The following is a 21,368-nucleotide window of genomic DNA, read 5'->3' on the forward strand; positions in this document are numbered from 1 at the left end:
CAGAGGGAGGGTGGCTGGGGCCCTGGATCCAGCCAGGCCTGAAGTCCGCCCTCCCCATAGGAGCTGGGAAGGAATGCAGGCCTAGGCAGCATCTCCTGTCTCCCCAGCCAGGAGTTGATGTGGAGGGAAGGGGAGTACGCCGGGCTTTGCAGAGACACCGCCAGGGAGGAGAAGGGTACCGTTGGGGAGTCTTATTCTCTCCTTGTGCCTTTGTCCGGGGAGCTGGCCACCACCGGAGGGTACAGCTGGGTGCCAGGAAGGCGGTGGCTCCCACCAGCATATGGTGGTCATGATCTTGCAGCTGGGGTTATGTTCCCTGCCTTGGGGGAGGGAAGCTGGCAGGGGCAGGGTGACCCTGCCAAGTGACCAGCCAGCCTTCCTGAACCTCACAGTTTCCCCATCTGTGCAGAGGGACTGAAAAGGATTCCTGCTGGCAAAGGCTGTGCCAGGTCAACAGGGAGAAGGTGGCCTGCGGAGTCTCTCTTAGGGTGTCAGGGGCAGGGCAGGGCTCTCTTCTCAAGCTGAGCCTCTCTAGGCCACTCCTCTCTTTTGGCCTGGGTCCTGTGCTTGGACCCCACACAGGAGCCATCCCCTGCTGCAGCCAGGCATCGGGTGAGGGCGTGACCCAGGCCCCAGGCTGGTGAAGGCCCAGGTCCTGGCCCTGCAGAGTCTCACCCATGGGGACACCATGGCCCAGTAGGAGGAGGAATGAGGGGAAGGAGTAAGAGAGTAGAGAGTGAGGCCATTGCTCTGGGGGACCTTGTGTCTGACCCCCACCCCAGGGTGGAGGGACCCCTCCTTGACGTGTTCAGGAAAGAATACCCAACAAGCCCTTTCTGCCAAAATACAGCCACCTTCACTCTCAACCTTCCTAGGGTTAAATCCAATACACGCCAGGCTGTGGTCCAGGATTTCTGACACCCAGGCTTGTGTCCTCATGACCACACAGTATAGAATGTCTCCCAATCCAGACACAACCAAACTCGCTGCTTTTAATCTCAGCCTCCCCATCCAGGGCACAAGAAAAAAATCATCCATCCAACTATCCATCCATCCACCCCTCCATCCACTTATCCACTAATCTACCCATCCATCCACCTACCTTTCATCCATCCATCCACCCACCTACCCATCATCCAACCATCCATCCACCCACCCATTATCCAATCACCCATCCATCCACCCACCCATTATCCAACCATCCATCCATCCACCCACCCATTATCCAATCACCCATCCATCTACCCACCCATTATCCAACCATCCATCCACCCACCCATTATCCAACCATCCATCCATCCATCCATCCACCCACCCATTATCCAACCATCCATCCATCTACCCATCTATCCACCTATCCATCATCCAACCACCCATTTATCCACTAATCTACCCATTCATCCACCCACCCATCATCCAACCATCCATCTACCTACCCACCAACCATCCATCCATCCACCCATCATCCAACCATCCATCCACACACCCAATATACAATCATCCATCCATCCACCCATCATCTAACCATCCATCCACCTACCTACCCACCATCCAACCATCCATCCATCCACCCATCATCCAACCATCCATCCACCCACCCATCATCCAAGCATCCATCCATCCATCCACCCACCTACCTATCATCCAACCGTCCATCCACCCACCTACCCATCATCTAACCATCCATCCACCCATTATCCAACCATCCATCCATCCACCCACCCACCCATTATCCATCCATCCATCCATCCATTTACCCATCTATCCACCTATCCATCATCCAACCATCCATTTATCCACTAATCTACCCATTCATCCACCCACCCATCATCCAACCGTCCATCCATCTACCTACCCACCAACCATCCATCCATCCATCCACATACCCAATATGCAATCATCCATCCATCCACCTACCTACCCACCATCCAACCATCCATCCATCCATCCATCTACCCACCATCCAACCATCCATCCATCCACCCATCATCCAACCATCCATCCACCCACCTACCCATCATCCAACCATCCACCCACCCACCCATCATCCAACCATCCATCCATCCACCCACCCACCTACCCATCATCCAACCATCCATCATCCATCCATCCACCCACCCATCATCCAACCATCCATCCATCCACCCACCTACCCATCATCCAACCATCCATCCATCCACCCATCATCCATCCATCCATCCATCCATCCAAACATCCATCCACCCACCCAATATCCAACCATCCATCATCTACCCATCATCCAACCCTCCATCCATCCATCCATCAATCAATCATCCAACTATCCATCCACCCACCTACCCATCATCCAACCGTCCATCCACCCACCTACCCATCATCTAACCATCCATCCACCCATTATCCAACCATCCATCCATCCACCCACCCATTATCCATCCATCCATCCACCCACCCATTATCCATCCATCCATCTACCCATCTATCCACCTATCCATCATCCAACCATCCATTTATCCACTAATCTACCCATTCATCCACCCACCCATCATCCAACCGTCCATCCATCTACCTACCCACCAACTATCCATCCATCCACCCATCATCCAACCATCCATCCACATACCCAATATGCAATCATCCATCCATCCATCCACCTACCTACCCACCATCCAACCATCCATCCATCTATCTACCCACCATCCAACCATCCATCCATCCACCCATCATCCAACCATCCATCCACCCACCCACCCACCCACCCATCGTCCAACCATCCATCCATCCATCCACCCACCCACCTACCCATCATCCAACCATCCATCATCCATCCATCCACCCACCCATCATCCAACCATCCATCCATCCATCCATCCAAACATCCATCCACCCACCCATCCATCCATCCAAACATCCATCCACCCACCCACCCAATATCCAACCATCCACCATCTACCCATCATCCAACCCTCCATCCATCCATCAATCATCCAACTATCCATCCACCTACCTACCCATCATCCAACCATCCATCCATCCATCCATCTACCCATCCATCCACCTACCCATCATCCATCCATCTAACCATCTATCCACCCATCCATCCACCCAGCCCTCCATCCATCCATTTATCCACTAACCTACCCATCCATCCACCCACCCATCATCCAACCATCTATCCATCCATCCATCCACCCACCCATTATCCAACCATCCATCATTCAGCAGCTTTCTCTGTGTCAGGTGCCATGTTGGAACGTGGGATAGAGTGATGGACAAAGCAGGCCTGTGCCTGCCCTTGTGGGAGTTGTGTGTTGGGGAGACAGACACACAGAAAAGGTTGAATTGTGGCTGCAGTAAGCACCACAGCTGGTGTCGTTTGAGTTGATCATGGGGGTCCATCTTGTTGGGGCCGTCAGGGCAGGGAGGAGTTCCAGTCTGTCTGTTGTCTCTGTCCATCTTCCAATTCCAGAATCTGCTTGGATCCTGTACAGCCTGCCCAGCAGGAGGCGCACATGATGGCAGAAGGATTCTAAACAAGGGCCATGCCCCTGGGCAGTGGGGTGCTCCTGGTGGGTGAAGGTTAGGCACCAAGTTGGGGGTCTCTGGATGCTCTTTGCTCTCTAGCAAGGCCAGAGACCACTAGGGTCCATGGCTGCCCTGGGTGGTGTCCTGCTTTCCCTGCCCGGAGGACAGTGGGGGCCGAGATGGACACAGACATCGGAGGGCTGAGAAGTGGGTTGTTCTGGCTGGCTGGTGGGGGTGGGCGTCCGAGTGCAGCCATCTTGCAGGGGTGTACAGTCAGGGTTGGGGGACTCAGGCTGGGAGTGGGTGTCTGGGTTGTGACCTCAAACCCTTTGTGTCTCTGTGCCCAGCAGGCTCCAGCCTGAGGCTGCTTGTCACCGCATCCCCTCTCCCAGGCCTGGGGCATCTGCACCAGGGCCTCCTGTTCTGGGACCCTGGTAGCTCCAGGCCAGCTTCCCTGACAGAGCGGCCGCCGCCTGGGACAGCTCAGGGTCTGAGCGTTCCCGGGGCAAGCTCCAGCCCGGCTGCATCTGGAATGGCAGCCCCAAGTGCTGACCAGGGTGGAGGTGGAGAAGGGCCTGCGAACTCCCACAGCCGAGGGCCCAAGGGGCAGGGATGGAGGGCCCTTGGCCTGGGAACGAGTTGCCTTGTACAACCTGCAACCATGGGCAAAGACTCACACATGAACACACGTGCGCACGCCCTCACTGATACAGTCACACACACTGGCCAGAGAGAGCCAGCTGGGGGCCGTAGTGTGCCCAGAGAAGGAGCTGTTGCAGCCCTGCAGGGTCAGCAGTTGCCTTGCTCCCATCTCTTTGCCCAACCCAAGGTCACAGTGGTCACACTCTGGGGCTCTGGGCTTGGTGCATTTATTCAGGTTTGAGAGTGGAGGAGGGCAGAGCTCGCGCAGCTGTGAGGCAGGGCTGGGCCGGACAGGAGCTGCTTCATCCTTCAACAGACGCTGGCCTGGGGTGACCAGCCTGGTGGGGGAGATGGAGTCGGGATGGAGGACAAAGAGGGAGCAGGGGACAGAGCCCAGGAGGAAGCAAGGGAGGGCACAAGGGAGGGGCAGGTGGCTTCGGGTGAGGAGCAGGAGGGAGAAAGGGGACCAGCAGTGGGTCTAGGGGAAGGGGCTGGGGTGAGGGAGGCTGAGAAGGGGCAGAAGATGTGACCCACAGCGGCTGCCCTGCCAACAGCCCCAGGTCCTCAGGAAGCCCCTCACCTGTCCCTGTCCCCATGGACCCCCAGACTCACTGCAGACCCAGGAGGCCTGGCATAGCGAGTGTGCAGGTGTGTGCAGACCAGCACGTGTGCCTGTGCATGGGTAGACAGCTTGTGTGCCAGTGTGAGTGGTGTGTGTGTAAGTGGGTGTTCGCATGTGGAGGCATGTGCCAGTCTGTACACGTTTGCTCATGCGTGAGTGTGTGTGCATGTGGTTATGCACATGTAAAGGACCAGAGGCAGGAATCAGAAGGGCACGGTGGGCATCCCTCCAGGAAGAGGAGGGGCTCAGGCTGACCTCGCCCTCCCACAAGAAGAGTCGGGCCTTGGGGGCCGGGGCTCTCTGAGTGGTCAGGCTGGGGCTGCCACCCAGGGCAGGCTGCTGAGGTCCAGGGCACCTCCTGGGTTGAATCCAAGCTCCTTGTGAACAGGGATGGGTGAGGGGAGGAGGTGGCCCACAACAGGGGACCCAGAGTTGGGGAGGTGGCCCGGGACAGGGGACCCGAGGCGGGAGGAGGTGGCCCGGGACAGGGGACCTGGGGTGGAAGGAGGTGGCCCAGGACAGGAGACCCGGGGTGGGAGGAGGTGGCCCGGGACAGGGGGCCTGGGGTGGGAGGAGGTGGCCCAGGACAGAGGACCTGGGGCAGCAGGAGGTGGCCCGGGACAGGGGATCTGGGGCGGCAGGAGGTGGCTCAGAGCCTGGGTTGAGTGCAGGGACCTAGGAGCCTGGAGACCCCTGAGTGCAGGCTGGGGCTGAGCTCCCTAGGCAGACACTGGGTCCAGCTCCTCTAGGGTCAACCTGCGGGCCCCGTGCCTATTGCCCAGCATGCCTGCAAGTGAGCCACGTTACCGGTCACATCTGGGAAGACAACGTTGTCATCCGAGAGGCCCTGAGCTCTGCCCAGGCAGATGAACTGGTCCAGCGTCCCGGGAGGCAGCAACCAGCTCCTGCCTGCAGCCCAGGAAGCCCAGCGTGGGTCTGTGTACTTGGCAGTGGTTGGGGACGGGGTAGGTGGGAGATTGAACTATCTGTACCCCCAAGTCACTCCAGGCGGGGTGGGGAGGCAGGGTCTGACCCGAAGCCTGGAAGGAGGTGCCTCCAGGGCCACACATGGGCCCAGGGCGGGGTGGGGGGCTCACCCAGCAGGCTGATCCTGAGGACGGCCAGGCTGCTCGTGTGTCTGCGGGACAGCATCAGGGCGAACTGGGTGTAGTCGCTGTCCACCACCCGGGTCTCCTCTCTGTCCGCCCCGGGCTCTGAGGGGGCACAGACGTCATGTCCCTGTGGGCCAGCACCCCGTCCCTCCTTCCTGTGACCGGCTTACCCACACCATGGTCCACGGTGAACTGCCCGGGCTGGGCTGCTGGTATCAGCACATAAGACCACGTGTCACAGTGCTGGCCTCTGTAGGAAGGGATGGGTGGAGGCAGAAGGCTCTGGAAGCTGGCAGGTCCATGCCAAGGTGGGCCCCTCAGGAGATTTCAGCCGCTTATTCAGAGGGACCCATGGCGGGAATGGCCAAGCATCATGAGTGGAGATGGTGTCTAACTATGTTGCTCAGGCTGGTCTCAAACTCCTGAGTTCAAGTGATCCTTCTGCCTCTGCCTCCCGAAGTGCTGGGATTACAGGTGTGAGCCACCCCGCCCAGCCCCCAAAGTGCTGGGATTACAGGTGTGAGCCACCGTGCCCAGCCCCTGAAGGGCTGGGATTACAGGTGTGAGCCACTGTGCCTGGCCCCCAAAGTTCTGGGATTACAGGTGTGAGCCAGCACGCCTCTGCCTCCTGAAGTGCTGGGATTACAGGCGTGCCAGCATGCCCGGCCCCCAAAATGCTGGGATTACAGGTGTGCACCAGCATGCCCGGCCCCCAAAGTGCTGGGATTACAGGTGTGCGCCAGCGCGCCCGGCCCCCAAAGTGCTGGGATTACAGGTGTGCGCCAGTATGCCCGGCCCCTAAAGTGCTGGGATTACAGGTGTGTGCCAGCGCACCCGGCCCCCAAAGTGCTGGGATTACAGGTGTGCGCCAGCATGCCCGGCCCCCAGAGTGCTGGGATTACAGATGTGTGCCAGCATGCCTGGCCCCCAAAGTGCTGGGATTACAGATGTGTGCCAGCATGCCCGGCCCCCAAAGTGCTGGGATTACAGGTGTGCGCCAGCACGCCCAGCTGCCCACACTTTTTTGTATACTCCCCAGCTGGGTTTGGTCATTGGCAGCCAGAGTCATGAAGCTGCCTGTGCTGGGACAGGACCCATGGCGCACCTGAGCCACTGGCGGCTGGGACCCAGGCCCGGGATCCTCCTCACCCGCTTGGAATGGCAGGGACAGCCACTCACCGAGTCATGGCATTCCACACCTCAAAGTGGCCATCGTCACTTAGCTCGAAAGTTGCAGTGAAAGGGTTCAGCAGCGCCCTGTGCTCTGGCCTGAAGCTGTTGCCTGCCAGGCCCAGGACGAGCCATTCCCCCTGGAACTGCAGAGGCGGTGGTGGGCAGGGGCGGCGGTGGGCAGGGGTGGCAGTGGGCAGGGTCAGGAGCCCCCTCCCGCCCTCCCTGGCAGCTTCTGGACCCCTCCCAGAGCAGTGCTCCTGGCTGGGCTGGCGCCAGGGACACTGGCAAGAACCGGAGCCTACCCTGGGTCTGGCAGGGACATGGTGACCCTGGCCGGTGGCTGTGCGGCCTTCCTGAGCCTGTTTCCCCTCACACACAGAGGGAGCGATGGGCTGGGGTGATGGTAGGGAATGGGTGCCAGGAAGGTCTGCGCCGGGCCCCCCTCTGCTGGAGGTTGGGGGCCTGCCTGGGGGCTCCTGGAAGCAGGGCTGGTCCTGACTCTGGGCAGCATCCCCAGGCCTGCTCAGCCACCAGCCTCTCCCTGCACTCAGACCCAGCCTGCTGCTTCTCCTTCCGTCAAAACCCTTGTACCTGATTTCCTTGGAAGCTCTGCATTGGGGGCGGAAGTGGCGGGGGGGTTGGGGTCTCGCCCTGCAGGACTTTCTGCAAGGAGAGCCACAGCCACAGGCCACACAGCAGCCTCATCCTGGCAGCTGCTGGGCCCACAGGGACAGCGAGAAGGAAGTAGCCATGGGCAGGTGACCCAGAGACCCACCTCTTCATGCACGTACCCAGCAGGTGCCCCTCCCAAGGGGGTGTGCCCCTCTGCCTCCCTCCTCAGGACTGGCAGGAGAGGTGGTGCCCAGGGCAGGCTTGGGGTGGGCTGGGTGGGGCCGGCTCTCCTCAGGTCCCACCCACCCACCTGCAGTCTCTTGGGTTCCAGCCAGGTGGGGTAGGAGGGGCCCCCAGGTCCACCTTCCACCTCGTCTTCTCATTTCTGAAGCCCTGCCCTCCTTCAGCCCCCTTCCGAGTGCTCCATGCTGGGAGTTCAGAGGCCCCACGCAGCCTGCCCCAGCCTTCCTCCCTGTCACAGAATGTTGTGTCCCAGGTACACAGCGTGACCTGCCGCAGCCATAAGGGACAGGGCCCAGCTGTGGCCAAACCTGGGCATTCCCCCTGCAGGGCCTGGGCCTGCCAGCTGCCCCCCTACCCCCACCCTGCCTGGCTCCGCACATGTCTGAACCACAGCGTGGGCCGTGGCCCTGGACGAAGAACAGGACCAGGGAGGGGCCCTGTGGCCATGAGGCCGGGGTGGAGGTGGCCCGAGCAGGCGAGGAGGGAGGCTGGGGCCTGCAGAGCACCCAGGCACCCTGGTGAGGACAGCTGGGGGCATTTTAAATGCAGTCTCTGCCCAGAGGGAGGGGCAGGGCTGGGAAGCCCCACTAATGGGAGTGGGCACCCCATGCTGGTCCTGCCTAAAAGAAAGGGTTAGTAGGCCAGGTGCAGAGGCTCATGCCTATAATCCCAGCACTTTGCGGGGCCAAGGTGGGAGGATCGCTTGAGCCCGGGAGGTTGACATCACCCTGGACAACACAGACTCCATCTCTACAAAAAATCTTTTTTTTTTTTTTTTTTGAGACAGAGTCTTGCTCTGTCACCCAGGCTGGAGTGCAGTGGCGTGACCTTGGCTCACTGCAAGCTCTGCCTCCCAGGTTCACACCATTCTCCTGTCTCAGCCTCCCGAGTAGCTGGGACTACAGGCAGTCGCCACCATGCCCGGCTAATTTTTTTGTATTTTTGGTAGAGACGAGGTTTCACCGTGTTAGCCAGGATGGTCTCGATCTCCTGACCTTGTGATCCGCCCATCTCGGCCTCCCAAAGTGCTGGGATTACAGGCGTGAGCCACCGCGCCCGGCTCTACAAAAAATCTAAGTTAGCTGGGGGTGGTGCACACCTGTGGTCTCAGCTACTTGAGAGGCTGAGGTGGGAGGATTGCTTTAGCCCAGGAGTCTGAGCCTGCACGAAGCTATGATTGTGCCACCGGACTCCAGCCTGGGCAAGAGAGTGAGATCTCATCTCTAAAAGTATAAAAATAAAATGTAAAAAGAGGGCTGGCAGGGAGGGCATTGGCAGGCTTGGGGCTTCTAGCTGCCCTGGCACCCCTTGGACGGCGGGGCTAGGGAGTGGAGGCCCCTTCCTGACCTCTCTTCCCATCCCCACAGGTAGCTGAAGCCTCTGGGTGCTGGGCTCCATGTTACGGGGTCACCAAGAGTGAGCCAGGTGCCTCCCGCTCACGGTGTGCCTGGCCTGTGAGCCTCTGTCCAGGCCACCTCCTCCCCCCAGGTCCCTGTCCTGGCCGCCCCCTCCCACCCCAGATTCCCTGTCCTGGCCGCCCCCCCCCCCCCACCCCAGATTCCCTGTCCTGGCCGCCTCCTCCCCTCACCCAGCCCTGCTTACAAGGGACTTGGGCTCATCCCAGAAGGTGCCCTGGGCCTCAGCAACCTGCCCTGGGTGGCAGCCCCAGCCGGGCCACTCAAAGAGCCCAGCCCCCAGGACTTCAGGGCTCCAGGGCTGGGTCTGTCCCAGGCCTCACTGCCCACGTAGAAGGGCAGCTTGCTGTGCCTTCTCTCACCAGCACAACGCTAGCGTTTCAGGAGGCTGGCCCAGGAAAAGAAAAGTTGGAAATAATCTGTTCATTCCCCTGAGCTCCCCAGAGGAGCCTTAGACTCTCCACCACCCCCTGGCCCAAGCCAGCCTAGGAGCGCCTGTCAGCAGCCCCAGGGTCCTGCTCTCAGCTCAGCAGGCACCCCTCCCGGAGCCCGTCTTATCGCAGGGCACTGGGGAGATTTGGGATGACAGCACACAGCCCACGTACAGGACAGTCCCCGCTACGGACCCCGCCCATGCAGGGCCCTGCGGGAGGAAAACCGGGCCTTCCCTGGCCAGCCCGAGACCCACAGAGACTGAGCAGCAGAGGTCGGGTGGGCCGAGTCCTCGACACGGAGGAGGGTTCCTCGGCTCCAAGCAGCGCCTCAGGCCCCATGCTCCCTCCCCCAGACCCACTCCTGCCGCCCTGGGGGGTCTGTGTGTGCCTCCACGTAGCCACTGGCTGCTGCCATTAACCTCTGTGCCCCCCACGTCCCCGGCAGGAGCCTCCTGGACATGACAATGGGTTCGGCGCGCATCCTCCCTCCACCGCGGGGCGGACGCAGGTGCTGCTCCTCCCGTCTAACGTGATTGGTGGAGGGTGGGCACGTGACCTCCGCCGTCCAATCAGGGTCCTGCAGGTGCCTTCGCCTGGCTGGGCCGGCGGCGCTGGAACGGGCCGTGCAGGACGCGGGCCTTGGGACAGCTGCCGGGCTGCCGGGGGAGTCCTGGCTCTGACCTCGGCCTTCCATACCGCCTGGGGTGGGAGGGCCGGGCGCGGCGGCACACGCCAGTGAGCCCAGCGCTTTGGGAGGCCGAGGCGGGAGGCGGTGCCCGGGAGCTTGCGTGCCACCGAGAGGAGCAGCCGCGCCTTCTGCAGGGCGTCCTTGAGAGGCGGGAGGGAAACCGCCGCTTCCACTCAGCACCCTGGACCCCCAGCCCACCGTGGGGACCGGTCCCTGGGGCCTCTTCCACTGACCCCTCCTATCAGGTCCTCTCTTCCCTCTGCTTCGCTCCCCGGCACCGCCCCCCGCAACCCATCGCCTTCATTTCTGCCTCCCCCCACAGCAACAAGGACTTCCCCTCTACTGCTCTTTCCTCCGTTCCCGGAAAACTCCCTGCCTGTCCTCTGCTCACCCTCCCCTCTCTCTTCCCACTCCCCAGGCAAAGACCTTTTCCCAGACACGGTCCTGGGCGCTGGGAGGCCCCTTGGGGGTGGGGGTGGGGGGGCAGGGGTGGTTGGGGGCGTGGCAGGGAAGGGAGGAGGGTGCCTCGTCCCCACATGGAAGAGTTCTGGTCCACCTGTCCATCTGAGCACCTGCGTGGGCAGGGAGGACGGGCACGGCACCCGACTGTCAGCCCTGCCTGTGGGACCAGGGGCTCTGGGGGCCCCACACAGCACTCTCACGTCCAGGCAAGGCGGGGGCACCCAGGACAGTCCTGGACTCCTGACCCCGCAGGTCTTGGGCAAGACTGCTAACAATTAAATGTTAGTTTCTATAGATTAAAAAACTTTTTTTTTTAATAGACATGAGGTCTCACTATGTTGCCCAGGCAGGTCTTGAACTCCTGGTCTCAAGCGATTCTCCTGCCTCAGCCTCTCAAAGTGCTGAGATTAAAGGTGTGAGCCAGTGTGCCTAGCCAGTTTGTGTAGGTTTTTTTTGTTGTTTGTTTGTTGTTTTTTAAATAAATCGAGATGGAGTCTCGCTCTGTCACCCAGGCTGGAGTGCAATGGTGCGATCTCGGCTCACTGCAACCTCTGTCTCCTGGATTCAAGCGATTCTCCTGCCTGAGCTTCCTGGGTAGCTGGGATTACAGGCGCCCACCACCATGCCCGGCTAATTTTTTTGTATTTTTAGTAGAGACAGGGTTTCACCATGTTGGCCAGGCTGGTTTCAAACTCCTGACCTCGAGTGATCTGCCCTCCTGGGCCTCCCAAAGTGCTAGAATTACAGTTGTGAGCCACTGCGCCCGGCCATTTCCATAGATTCTTCTTTTTTTTTTGAGACGGAGTCTCACTGTTGCCCAGGCTGGAGTGCAGTGGCATGATCCCGGGTCTGCCTCCTGGGTTCAAGCAATTCTCCTGCCTCAGCCTCCGGAGTAGCTGGGATTACAGGTGCCTGCCACCATGACCAGCTAATTTTTGTATTTTTAGTAGAGACAAGGTTTCACCATGTTGGACAGGCTGGTCTTGAACTCCTGGCCTCAAGTGATCCACCCGTCTCAGCCTCCCAAAGTGCTGGGATTATAGGCCTGAGCCACCGCGCCCAGCCAAATTATGCAAACTATTTTAAAGAACAATGATTCACACAGAGCTATCGTGCTTTTATGTAGTGTTTGAAATTTAACTAGAGCTCATTCAATGCTTCTGTGAAAATGAAATGCCTGTAATCCTTGCGCTCCACATCTCTGGTCCCAGAGCACACAGCCAAGTGGCCACGCACTTCACTCAGTGCGGGAACCCACCCAGCCCTGCAGAGGCGTGGGGGGTCAGGCTGGGCCACTCTGCCACCAACCACAGCACCTGAGGTCATTGGGTGGGTCTCTGGCGCCACCCGTCGGACATTCAGCCTTCCCTGAAGCTCGTGACCATGGCCAGCTACCCGACTCCTCCTGCCCCCAGATGAGACCCTCACTTTCTGTTTGGGGGATGTGGGGCCAGGCATGGAGGAGGTTCTCCTGGGGCTCAGGCCTAGTCTTCCCAGCATTGCCAGCTCTGAACCCTGAACCCTTCTGCTGTGCCCTGCTCTCTATCTCGTGGGTCTCTGGGACATGGAGCTGGAGTGGGGGAAGGCGATGCAAGGGGACCACCTCCTGGGCCCTTCTCCTTCCCAGGTCCCAGCAGTCAGGGCCTCTGCCTCCCTTTCCCACCACCTGACTTGCCTGCCCTCCTGGGGTCTAGCAGCTGAGTAAACAGGTGGGCACGGCAGGGTAAGCCCCGCCCGTGGGCTGGGGACCCCCTTGGAGCAGCTGCTGGCTCCTCCACGTGCTTTGGGACCAACTCTGAGGTGCCTTCTCCTCCCATCCATCCCTGCCCACTGTGGCCGATTGGTGGCTGATGCCTGGACTTTGAGTTCCTAGGGGGAGGGACCAGCCCACCTGGTGGTCCCAGGGCCCGGCACACAGTGGGCCTTCAGAAATGCTTATCAAACAAATGCCAGTGGCCGCAGGCAGGGCCTGAGAGGAGCAGCTCAGCGGCCAGGTCCAGGCCCAGCGTGGCCAAGCCATGCCGGGTTCCTGACTCTCTGGCCCTAGCCCAGGGGCTGCCCCAAGGGCAGAGCTGGCCCACCCCCACATTCTGCTCTGCTTCCTGGTTTCAGGGGGGACGTGGGAATGGATGAGGTGTGCAGAGAGTGCAGTGGCTGTGGGTGGACAGCACCAACTGCTGCCACCAACACAGGCCAGCTGGTGCCAGCTCGGCTTGGAAGAGGCCAAAATGGGCAGTGACGGGAGACAGCTGGCCTCCCACGGGGGCGGAGGAGCAGCCTGGGGGCTGCAGGACAATGACCCAGGCAAGAGCAGGAGTGAGGCTGGACGCCCCCAGGTCCCAGCAGGGCACAAGGTGGGCCTGTGCCAGAGAGGATCTCCCCTCCCAAATCCCAAGAGCAGCTGAAATCGGCCCAGTGCCCACTGTGTGGACTCCAGCCAACAGGGAGCCCCGGGCTTTTAAAGAGGCGGGGTGGGGGCAGAGAGGGCCTTGGTGGTACTGGCACCGGTCCAGAGTGGACAGAAAAGAGTCAGAGAGGGGTCTGAGACATTTAATAAGAAGGTACCATTCCACCCACTGTCCTCTGGGGCAGCCGGCAGAAGATCCCCCACCCCGGGTGGCAGGGCCCTGATCTGAGGCTGGGGGCTCACGGAGGACGGGCAGCGGGCACCCCACTGGTGGGGTCGTCTCGGGGCACTGGCTTCTCAGCACTGGAGCTGCGCGGCAGCCTCACCTCCTCACTTCTGCAGCAGGGATGAGACTCAGCCGCTGGCAGTGGCCCCCCTCACCATGCCGCCATGCTTGCCCCACTGTGCACTCACCGTCCAGGATGTGGAACTGGTCTGCAGCCTCACAGAAGCCTGGGGGCCCAAGGCAGGGGTCAGGCTGGACATCAGCCCAGAGAGTGGGGGTGGCTGAGCCGGGAACCTGCTGGGGACACTCACCATACTTAGGGAAGTAGAAGATCTGGTCCTCAGTCAGGTGGGCCTCCTGGACCCGCTGCTCAAACCCACTCAGGACCAAGTCGCTCACAGGGAGCGAGCGGGCTGCAGGGCAGACAGGGCTCCTGGGGTCCTGGCACCAGGCGGCGTGGAGGGCTCTGGGAACGGGGTCTGTGTGTCCCCTGCCCCCTGGGGGCCCTCTCCCTGCTCCTACACCAGTCCTGTCTGTCACTACTCCCTGGGCCCCTGCTTAGCAGGAGGGTCAGGATGGGACAGAGGAAGGGTGTGTCCCCATGGGCTCACCCAGCCCCCTGGGGTGGCCCAGTGAGTGTGCAGAGTTTGAGCGCCTGCCTGGTCACAGAGGCTGGCCCCCACATACCGTAGAGCTTCACTGACAGCTTCCCCCTCTGCTCCAGGTACAGGATGGCGAAACTCTGGTAGTCAGTCTCAGCGACAACCACGTGCACAGGCCCTTGGGCGCCTCGGGCTGGGGCAGAGCCAGGGTAGCCACGTCAGAGAGCCACAGCGGCTGCATCACCCCCCACCCACATGCCCTGCAGCCCCTGCCTCACCTTGAAGCTGGAAGCGGCCGAGGACCCCTGTGTCTCCATAGAGCTGGCGCACCTGCCAGCAGATCCCGTCCCTGGGGGGGCGGGGAGGAGGCACCACAGGCTGGGAGACCCCAACCAGAAATCCTAGTCCAGGCCACAGCCGGGGTGGGGTCAGGGGCCAGGGCAGGGCTGAAGTCCGGGGGCTGAGAGGAGGGTTCGGGTTAGGGTGCAGGGCCGCTCTGGGACTCACAGCTTTCGGAAGGTACTGACAGCCATGGCTGTGCCCTGGGGAGCCACGTGCAGTGTGGTGGCCTCGGCCCGGTGGCCTTGCTCCTGCAGGAAACGGCAGGCGGAGCCCACAGCCACAAGAAGCCAGGTCCCTGCAAACTGGGGGCAGACCATGGGAGGACTCGAGGGCACTGTGGGAGGACCCCTCACCTGCTTCCCTCTACACCCCCACAACTTCACCTGCTTCCCTCTCCCCCCCAACAACTTCTACCTATCTCCCTCTACCCCTCCCACAACTTCGCCCTCTCCCCCCGACACACAACTTCTACCTGCCTCCCTCTACCCCCCTCCCCCGGCCCAACAACTTCACGTTCCTCCTTCTACCCCCCACAACTTCTACCTGCTGAGCATCAAAATTGGCCTTGGGCTGGATGGTGCTGATGGGAGATGGGGGCCGGGGTGGCCTCTGAGGCCTCTGGCCCAGCGAGCCAGCTGCCAGAAGAAGAGTCAAGAGGATCGCAGTCCCAGGGGGCAGCATGGTGGCAGCGGCAGGGTGGCAGGACTGTGGGAGGCCAGGGGTAGCACCACCAAGTCCCAGGACAGAGTCTACTCTGCAGTCACAGAGCCCAGCCCAGGAAGTCCATGTCCATCCCTTGCCTCCCCAACCCCAGCCCTGGGCCAGCCCCACCCCCCACCTCCAGCCTCCTCGTGAGCCTAGCTTCGATCTGCACTTCCTGGCAGGGCCCTGGCACCATGTCCTGTGTACAAAGTCCGAGTTGACCTCTGGCTGTTTATCCATTTCCCCTGCACCCCTGATTTCCACGGACAGTCCTTAGCCTTTTGCACATTATTTTCCTTAAACCATCACCCGGTGGTCTTATCTCCATGGCCAACGTCACGGGGTTCATGAAGCCACTTGCTCAGGGCCCGGCAACAGGGAGCGCCGGAGGCGGGTCCAGAACCAGCGGTCGCTGAGCCTCGCCTGCAGCCCCGCCCAGGACCGCCGCCCGCTGGCCACAAGGGGCGCTGTTCCCAACGCGCCCGAGTGCGCGCAAGCGCACAAAGAAAAGACGGCCAGGCCGCCGGAGCCCAAGGCGCAGGCGCACGAGGGGCGGATGCGGGCTGCCCGCGCGCTCTGCCTTCCTCGGCCATCGATGCCTCGGGGCTCGTGGCGTCGGGCCTGGCGGGCTCCCCGTTGGGCGGGGGCGGCGGTCCGAGCGGCTGCGGCGGTGGAAGCGGGTCCGGGTCGCGCAGGGCGGGGGCGCCGCAGCGGGCGGAGGCGGCCGTGGTGAGTGCGCCTGCGGCCCTCGGGGGTCTCGCCTTGGGCGAGTGCAGGAGCCCCGAGGCCGCCCGTGCGCGCGTCCCCGCCGTCCGTCCCGAGCCCGCCCGGCAGGGCTTCTCCAGGGCCGCAAGACGGAGGCCATTGCCTGGTCGCCCCGAGCTTCCCCTCGGCGGAAGCTCGTCCCCGAACGGCGCCTGGTGTCCCCGTCCCTCGCGTGCGGCGGTCCGGGCCCCGGCGGGCTGAGGGGCGCCCGCTGCCGGCCGCAGAAGGCCGGGGGATGACGCGGCGGAGCGGGGCCGGCCCGGCCTGCCCGGAGCTGCCGGGTGGTTGGTTGGGCGGCGGTGCCCGGGCGTCCCCTGCAGACACCCAGCCCCGTGGAACTCCCGGCGGGACGGTTGGGGCTGGAGGAACAGGGCGCCCGCTCTCGGCCTCCCTTCCCGGGCCTGGGCTGAGGGCAGCCGTTGGTGGGTTTCAGGGCCGCCTGGGCAGAATGTCACGATGGACGAGGGCGGCACGCCCCTGCTCCCCGACAGCCTGGTCTACCAGATCTTCCTGAGCCTGGGCCCGGCCGACGTGCTGGCCGCCGGGCTGGTGTGTCGCCAATGGCAGGCCGTGTCGCGGGACGAGTTCCTGTGGAGGGAGCAGTTCTACCGCTACTACCAGGTGGCCCGCGACGTGCCCCGGCACCCAGGTCAGTGGCGTGTGGGGCCCCTACCCATGTTCTGCAGCCGGGGCCCCGGGCCCCTGCGCTTGGGGGTCACCCTGGCTGAGGGCCTGCCCCGCGGCCCCAAGTGTCCATCCTCACACCCTCACCCTGATGGAGGCCTGTCCGGACACAGCCCAGGCCCCCCTCAGATCATGGAGGCCAGAGGGTTCATTGGGTCACTTGGGGGGTGGGGAGTACAGGGGTCTCTGTGAGCTACAGGGTTGTATTCCCCAGCCGAGGCGTGTGCCATGACTAGTGGGTTCCAGGGGCACCACGGGGCCTGCCAGGACTGCTGGGGCCACACTCAGCTCATGGCCTTGACTGTGAGGAGGAAGGCCTGGGCCCAGGACTGACACTGCCCACCCGCAGCGGCCACGTCCTGGTACGAGGAGTTCCAGCGGCTGTATGACACGGTGCCCTGCGTGGAGGTGCAGACGCTACGGGAACACACAGATCAGGTCCTGCACCTCAGCTTCTCCCATTCGGGGTACCAGTTCGCATCCTGCTCCAAGGACTGCACTGTGAAGGTGAGGATGGCCAGGTGTCCTGCATACCCCACCCTGCTCTGCGGCAGCACGGAGGTCCCAGCATCCAGGCGTTCCAACCAGGTGGGAAGGGAGGGTCAGGCCAGAGGTGACACAGCAGCCTCCCTGCATCCAGCGGAGGGACCACAGAGAATCAGGAGCGGTGCAGGGTGGCCCTGAGTGCTGAGGAGAGGGTCCCACACAAAGCCGCCTGTTCCAAGAGCAGGCTCTTCCCCTCTATACCAGTGCCCCCAGAGTGGATGACAGTGGTTGGAAGGGGTCCCTGCCCCCTGGTCGCCTCTGAGCAGGGCTGGCAGAGCTGGGGCCTCATGGCCCTGTGGTAGCAGGCCCCTGCCCCGTGACCTGGCCAGGCGATCCCCACAGCCACCCCTGCCCTGCAGATCTGGAGCAACGACTTGACCATCTCGCTGCTGCACAGCGCGGACATGCGGCCCTACAACTGGAGCTACACCCAGTTCTCCCAGTTCAACAAGGATGACTCACTGCTGCTGGCCTCGGGGGTGTTCCTGGGGCCGCACAACTCCTCATCCGGCGAGATTGCTGTCATCAGCCTAGGTGAGCACGGGCGCCGGGTGGACCCTGCCCCTGCCCCACGCCGACAGCCTGTCCAGCCCCAGCCTCCCCACAGACTCCTTCGCGCTGCTGTCCCGCGTGCGGAACAAGCCCTACGACGTGTTTGGCTGTTGGCTCACCGAGACCAGCCTCATCTCGGGGAACCTGCACCGCATCGGAGACATCACCTCCTGCTCGGTGCTGTGGCTCAACAACGCCTTCCAGGTGCGTGTGGGGCTGGGGGCGGGGCTGCCCTCCCCAGGGCCTGGCGCCCACCTGGCATGTGCCCCCGCCCCCAGGATGTGGAGTCAGAGAACGTCAATGTGGTGAAGCGGCTGTTCAAGATCCAGAACCTCAACGCCAGCACCATCCGCACGGTGATGGTGGCCGACTGCAGCCGCTTTGACAGCCCTGACCTCCTGCTGGAAGCCGGCGACCCGGCCACGTCCCCCTGCCGCATCTTTGACCTGGGCAGCGACAACGAGGAGGAGGTGGCTGGCCCGGCCCCCACCCACGCCAAGGAGAGCTTTCGGCACTTTCTGGACCGCGTGCTGGAGGGGCGGGCGCAGCCACAGCTGTCGGAGCGCGTGCTAGAGACCAAGGTGGCCGAGCTGCTGGCCCAGGGCCACACCAAGCCCCCCGAGCGCAGTGCCACAGGCGCCAGGAGCAAGTACCTCATCTTCACCACTGGCTGCCTCACCTACTCCCCACACCAGATCGGTACACCCCTGCTGCCATGCTGCCCCCCTCGGTCCTAGGAGCTTGGGGGAGGCCGGGCAGGGGTCCTGGGGGGCAGACGGCAAGCAAGTCCACAGGCAAAGCTGGGATCATTCACTCGCCCCTGGGGTCACAAGCCCAGACCTGGGGCCTGTGGGATGAGCAGTGAAAACAAACACAGGCAAGGCCGCTGGGCAGCAAGCAACTGATGCGCCTGATTCAGGTCTGGGGCCCCCAGAGCAGGCAGTGCCCACGGACCTCTGTGGTGCTTACAGCCGCAGAGACACCATTGGGGTAGGGAGCTGCCCTGGAGTGACGTCCCCGGGGCATTGGACAAGGAGCCTCACCGCAGCCCTCCCTGCAGGCATCAAGCAGATCTTGCCACACCAGATGACCACGGCAGGGCCCGTGCTGGGTGAGGGCCGGGGCTCCGACGCCTTCTTCGATGCGCTGGACCACGTCATAGACGTACATGGGCACATCATTGGCATGGGCCTGTCGCCCGACAACAGGTGGGCCTCTTGCCAGTGTCCCAGGCGGGGTGTCCGCAGGCTGCCCATACCTAGCACAGTGCCCCTCGCCCAGGTACCTGTACGTGAACAGCCGCGCCTGGCCCAGCGGTGCGGTGGTGGCCGACCCCATGCAGCCGCCACCCATTGCAGAGGAGATTGACCTGCTGGTGTTCGACCTCAAGACCATGCGGGAGGTGAGGCGGGCTCTGCGTGCGCACCGTGCCTACACGCCCAACGACGAGTGCTTCTTCATCTTCCTGGACGTCAGCAGGGACTTCGTGGCCAGGTGCAGGGCGTGGCGTGGTGCAGGGCGGGCGTGGGCAGCAGCAGGCGGGCGGCCAGCTCATCCAGGCACTGTTCTGCAGCGGGGCCGAGGACCGGCATGGCTACATCTGGGACCGCCACTACAACATCTGCCTGGCCAAGCTGCGGCACGAGGACGTGGTCAACTCAGTGGTCTTCAGTCCCCAGGAGCAGGAGCTGCTGCTCACGGCCAGCGACGACGCCACCATCAAAGCCTGGCGCTCCCCACGCACCGTGCGCATCCTCCAGGCACCTCGCCCACGGCCTCGCACCTTCTTCTCCTGGCTTGCCAGCCAGAGGCGCTGAGGGGTGCTGGGTGCACTGGAGCTACCGGGACCCCTTGAGGACGTCGCCACGCTCTGTGGCTTTTTCCTGAGCGGGAGAGGTGGAGATGCTTGTAGCAGTTACGCCTTAGAAAGGGGACAACCAGGCCCCGCCACGCGCTCACACGCAAATCTGCTCACGCAGCTGTGATGCTCGGCACAGGGTGGTCAGTGCAGATGGAGCCCAAGGCCCCCTTGGCCTCCTGGCCAGCTTGGGGTACACAGGATACTGGGGGTGCCGCTCCTCGCTCCAGGCTAGGGGTTCACTCGCCCCAGCTGGCCTTGGCCTGGGGCACCTTCGGCTGGTCCTGTGGGGCCCTGGACAGCGGCCCAGTGGTGGCAGGGGCTGCTCCTGGCTGTGGTTGTGCGCCCAGGGCTTGGGAGCGGCCGGTCACGCTGCTGTGGGCCCGAGTGTGTTGCATGTCCACGCACCACCCATTCAGGGCCCTGAATAAACAGTTGGCAACAGCACATTGTTGTCCAGTCTCTCTCTGTCTGCAGGGAGGGAGACTCAGCACCACTGGCACAGTGGAGTGGACCTCGTGGTCACTGCTGACGGGTGACGTTACCGCTGGCACAGTGGTCCTACTGGAGTGAATGTTGCGGTCACTGCTGATAGGTGACGTGCGTCTGAGGTCGTGCTGGTGCCAGACTTTGTCACACTGCCCTGTCCTCCCTCTGTGACCTCCAGGGAGATGCCTGGCACATCTGCTGGGGCTGGCAACATGCAGGGCCTGCCATCTGGGTCCAGGGTCAGGCCACGTCACTCCCAGTGCCAGGGCGGCACCCACAGTCAGTCCCGTCCTTAAGGGAGTTCCTCTCCAGGGTCGGCAGGCCGCGTCGCTCCCAGTGCCAGGGCGGCCCCCAGTCAGTCCTGTCCTTAAGGGGGTTCCTCTCCAGGGTTGGCAGGCTGCGTCGCTCCCAGTGCCAGGGCGGTCTCCACAGTCAGTCCCATCCTTAAGGAAGTGCCTTGGCTGCTGGGGGCAAGGAGGGTGTTGGGCAGAGCTCCTCAGAGTTCAGGCCGGTGAGGATGGGACCAGGGGCCCAGAAGTGGGAGCAGAGGTGCAGCTCCAGCTGGATCCCGCAGGCTTTGTTGGAACTGCACCGGGAGCTCAGGGGGCCCAGGGCAATGGTGGTGACAAGGAAGAAGGCAGGAATAGAGCCTGGCACTCTGGTCAGCTGCTCATTATAGGAAGCACACGGAGCTTGTGGCTCCAAACATGGCAGCAAGCAACCCTATACAGAGAAAGGACGCAGAGGAGACGCGTGAGTGTAGAGGTGATGGTTCCCTTGAGCCACGTGGGCCGCAGGTAGAGACCCTGGGGCCAAGCTCGAGCACCCACGGGGTCAGGGACAGCACCACCAACAGAGGCTGCACCACCCAGAGGGATGGAGCCTGGGGACTGCTGCAGTGGGTCCCCCAAGTGGGCGAGAACAAGGAAAGGAAGGAAGACACACCAAAGATCCCCAGACAAGATGAGCTGCCCTGAGACTGAGACCCTCAGAAAGGAGCTGACAGATTCTGTAAACGCAAACATACCACGGGCAGGCTCCAAAGAATTGAGCAATTTCCTGAAAAGGACTTAGCTACGTTCACATTCAAGGAGACTAACAAAAACACCCCTATGCACCATAAAACAAAAGCGGGGACAGAAATCAAGAGGACATGGACATTTCAAAATAAAAAGGGAGCCAATTAGACACTGTGGAAAATGACAGGGTGAGTGACCGCATCAAAAGCTTGATATGTAGGCCGGGCGCGGTGGCTCACGCCTGTAATCCCAGCACTTTGGGAGGCCGA

At 62.3% G+C, this 21,368-nt stretch overlaps 3 protein-coding genes across 8 annotated transcripts; 1 reads left to right on the forward strand and 2 right to left on the reverse strand.

Moving 5' to 3' along the window:
- Positions 1–4,199: 4,199 nt before the first annotated feature.
- Positions 4,200–7,870, reverse strand: LCN12 (lipocalin 12). 2 transcript variants are annotated; one of them, XM_055269894.2, is made up of 6 exons: positions 7,645–7,870; positions 7,060–7,196; positions 6,051–6,130; positions 5,866–5,982; positions 5,576–5,677; positions 4,200–4,484 (listed from the first exon to the last, which is right to left on the reverse strand). In XM_055269894.2, exons 1-6 carry the CDS (start codon positions 7,834–7,836, stop codon positions 4,456–4,458), a joined length of 657 nt encoding a protein of 218 aa, XP_055125869.1. In that variant the 5' UTR covers positions 7,837–7,870; the 3' UTR covers positions 4,200–4,455. The 2 variants fall into 2 exon arrangements, with proteins under 2 accessions (XP_055125869.1, XP_055125868.1); XM_055269893.2 differs by having other exon boundaries at positions 4,200–5,677.
- A 5,319-nt stretch (positions 7,871–13,189) lies between these two features.
- On the reverse strand, positions 13,190–15,743 carry C8G (complement C8 gamma chain). 5 transcript variants are annotated; one of them, XR_008656445.2, is made up of 7 exons: positions 15,028–15,743; positions 14,650–14,786; positions 14,421–14,491; positions 14,228–14,335; positions 13,852–13,981; positions 13,729–13,767; positions 13,192–13,650 (listed from the first exon to the last, which is right to left on the reverse strand). XR_008656445.2 is itself a non-coding variant. In XM_055270300.2 (7 exons), exons 1-7 carry the CDS (start codon positions 15,424–15,426, stop codon positions 13,637–13,639), a joined length of 870 nt encoding a protein of 289 aa, XP_055126275.1. In that variant the 5' UTR covers positions 15,427–15,689; the 3' UTR covers positions 13,197–13,636. The 5 variants fall into 5 exon arrangements, 2 of the variants coding, with proteins under 2 accessions (XP_055126275.1, XP_055126277.1); XR_010120177.1 differs by having other exon boundaries at positions 13,852–14,006; XM_055270300.2 differs by having other exon boundaries at positions 13,197–13,650; positions 13,852–13,953; positions 15,028–15,689.
- A 664-nt stretch (positions 15,744–16,407) lies between these two features.
- FBXW5 (F-box and WD repeat domain containing 5) lies at positions 16,408–20,038 on the forward strand. Its single transcript, XM_055270299.2, has 8 exons — positions 16,408–16,600; positions 16,985–17,142; positions 17,541–17,715; positions 17,789–17,937; positions 18,012–18,432; positions 18,794–18,941; positions 19,015–19,227; positions 19,307–20,038. Exons 1-8 carry the CDS (start codon positions 16,408–16,410, stop codon positions 19,548–19,550), a joined length of 1,701 nt encoding a protein of 566 aa, XP_055126274.1. The 3' UTR covers positions 19,551–20,038.
- Positions 20,039–21,368: the final 1,330 nt, after the last annotated feature.

Source organism: Symphalangus syndactylus, chromosome 3, assembly GCF_028878055.3.
Source record: "Symphalangus syndactylus isolate Jambi chromosome 3, NHGRI_mSymSyn1-v2.1_pri, whole genome shotgun sequence".
NCBI lineage: Eukaryota > Metazoa > Chordata > Mammalia > Primates > Hylobatidae > Symphalangus > Symphalangus syndactylus.

Bases quoted from the DNA above. Each gene is read 5' to 3' on its own strand.
- LCN12 (XM_055269893.2), bottom strand. From the start codon at position 7,836: ATGAAGAGGTGGGTCTCTGGGTCACCTGCCCATGGCTACTTCCTTCTC. The intron at 5,983-6,050 runs GTAAGCCGGTCA...GTGCCCCCTCAG, and splicing joins CACCGTGGACCATGGTGTGG to AGCCCGGGGCGGACAGAGAG. The intron at 5,678-5,865 runs GTGAGCCCCCCA...CCTGGGCTGCAG, and splicing joins CCTCAGGATCAGCCTGCTGG to GCAGGAGCTGGTTGCTGCCT.
- C8G (XM_055270300.2), bottom strand. From the start codon at position 15,426: ATGGATAAACAGCCAGAGGTCAACTCGGACTTTGTACACAGGACATGG. The intron at 14,787-15,027 runs GTAGAAGTTGTG...GTCTGCCCCCAG, and splicing joins CCAATTTTGATGCTCAGCAG to TTTGCAGGGACCTGGCTTCT. The intron at 13,768-13,851 runs GTGAGTGTCCCC...TTGGGCCCCCAG, and splicing joins CTTCTACTTCCCTAAGTATG to GCTTCTGTGAGGCTGCAGAC.
- FBXW5 (XM_055270299.2), top strand. From the start codon at position 16,408: ATGGACGAGGGCGGCACGCCCCTGCTCCCCGACAGCCTGGTCTACCAG. The intron at 18,433-18,793 runs GTACACCCCTGC...CCCTCCCTGCAG, and splicing joins CTACTCCCCACACCAGATCG to GCATCAAGCAGATCTTGCCA. The intron at 19,228-19,306 runs GTGCAGGGCGTG...ACTGTTCTGCAG, and splicing joins AGCAGGGACTTCGTGGCCAG to CGGGGCCGAGGACCGGCATG.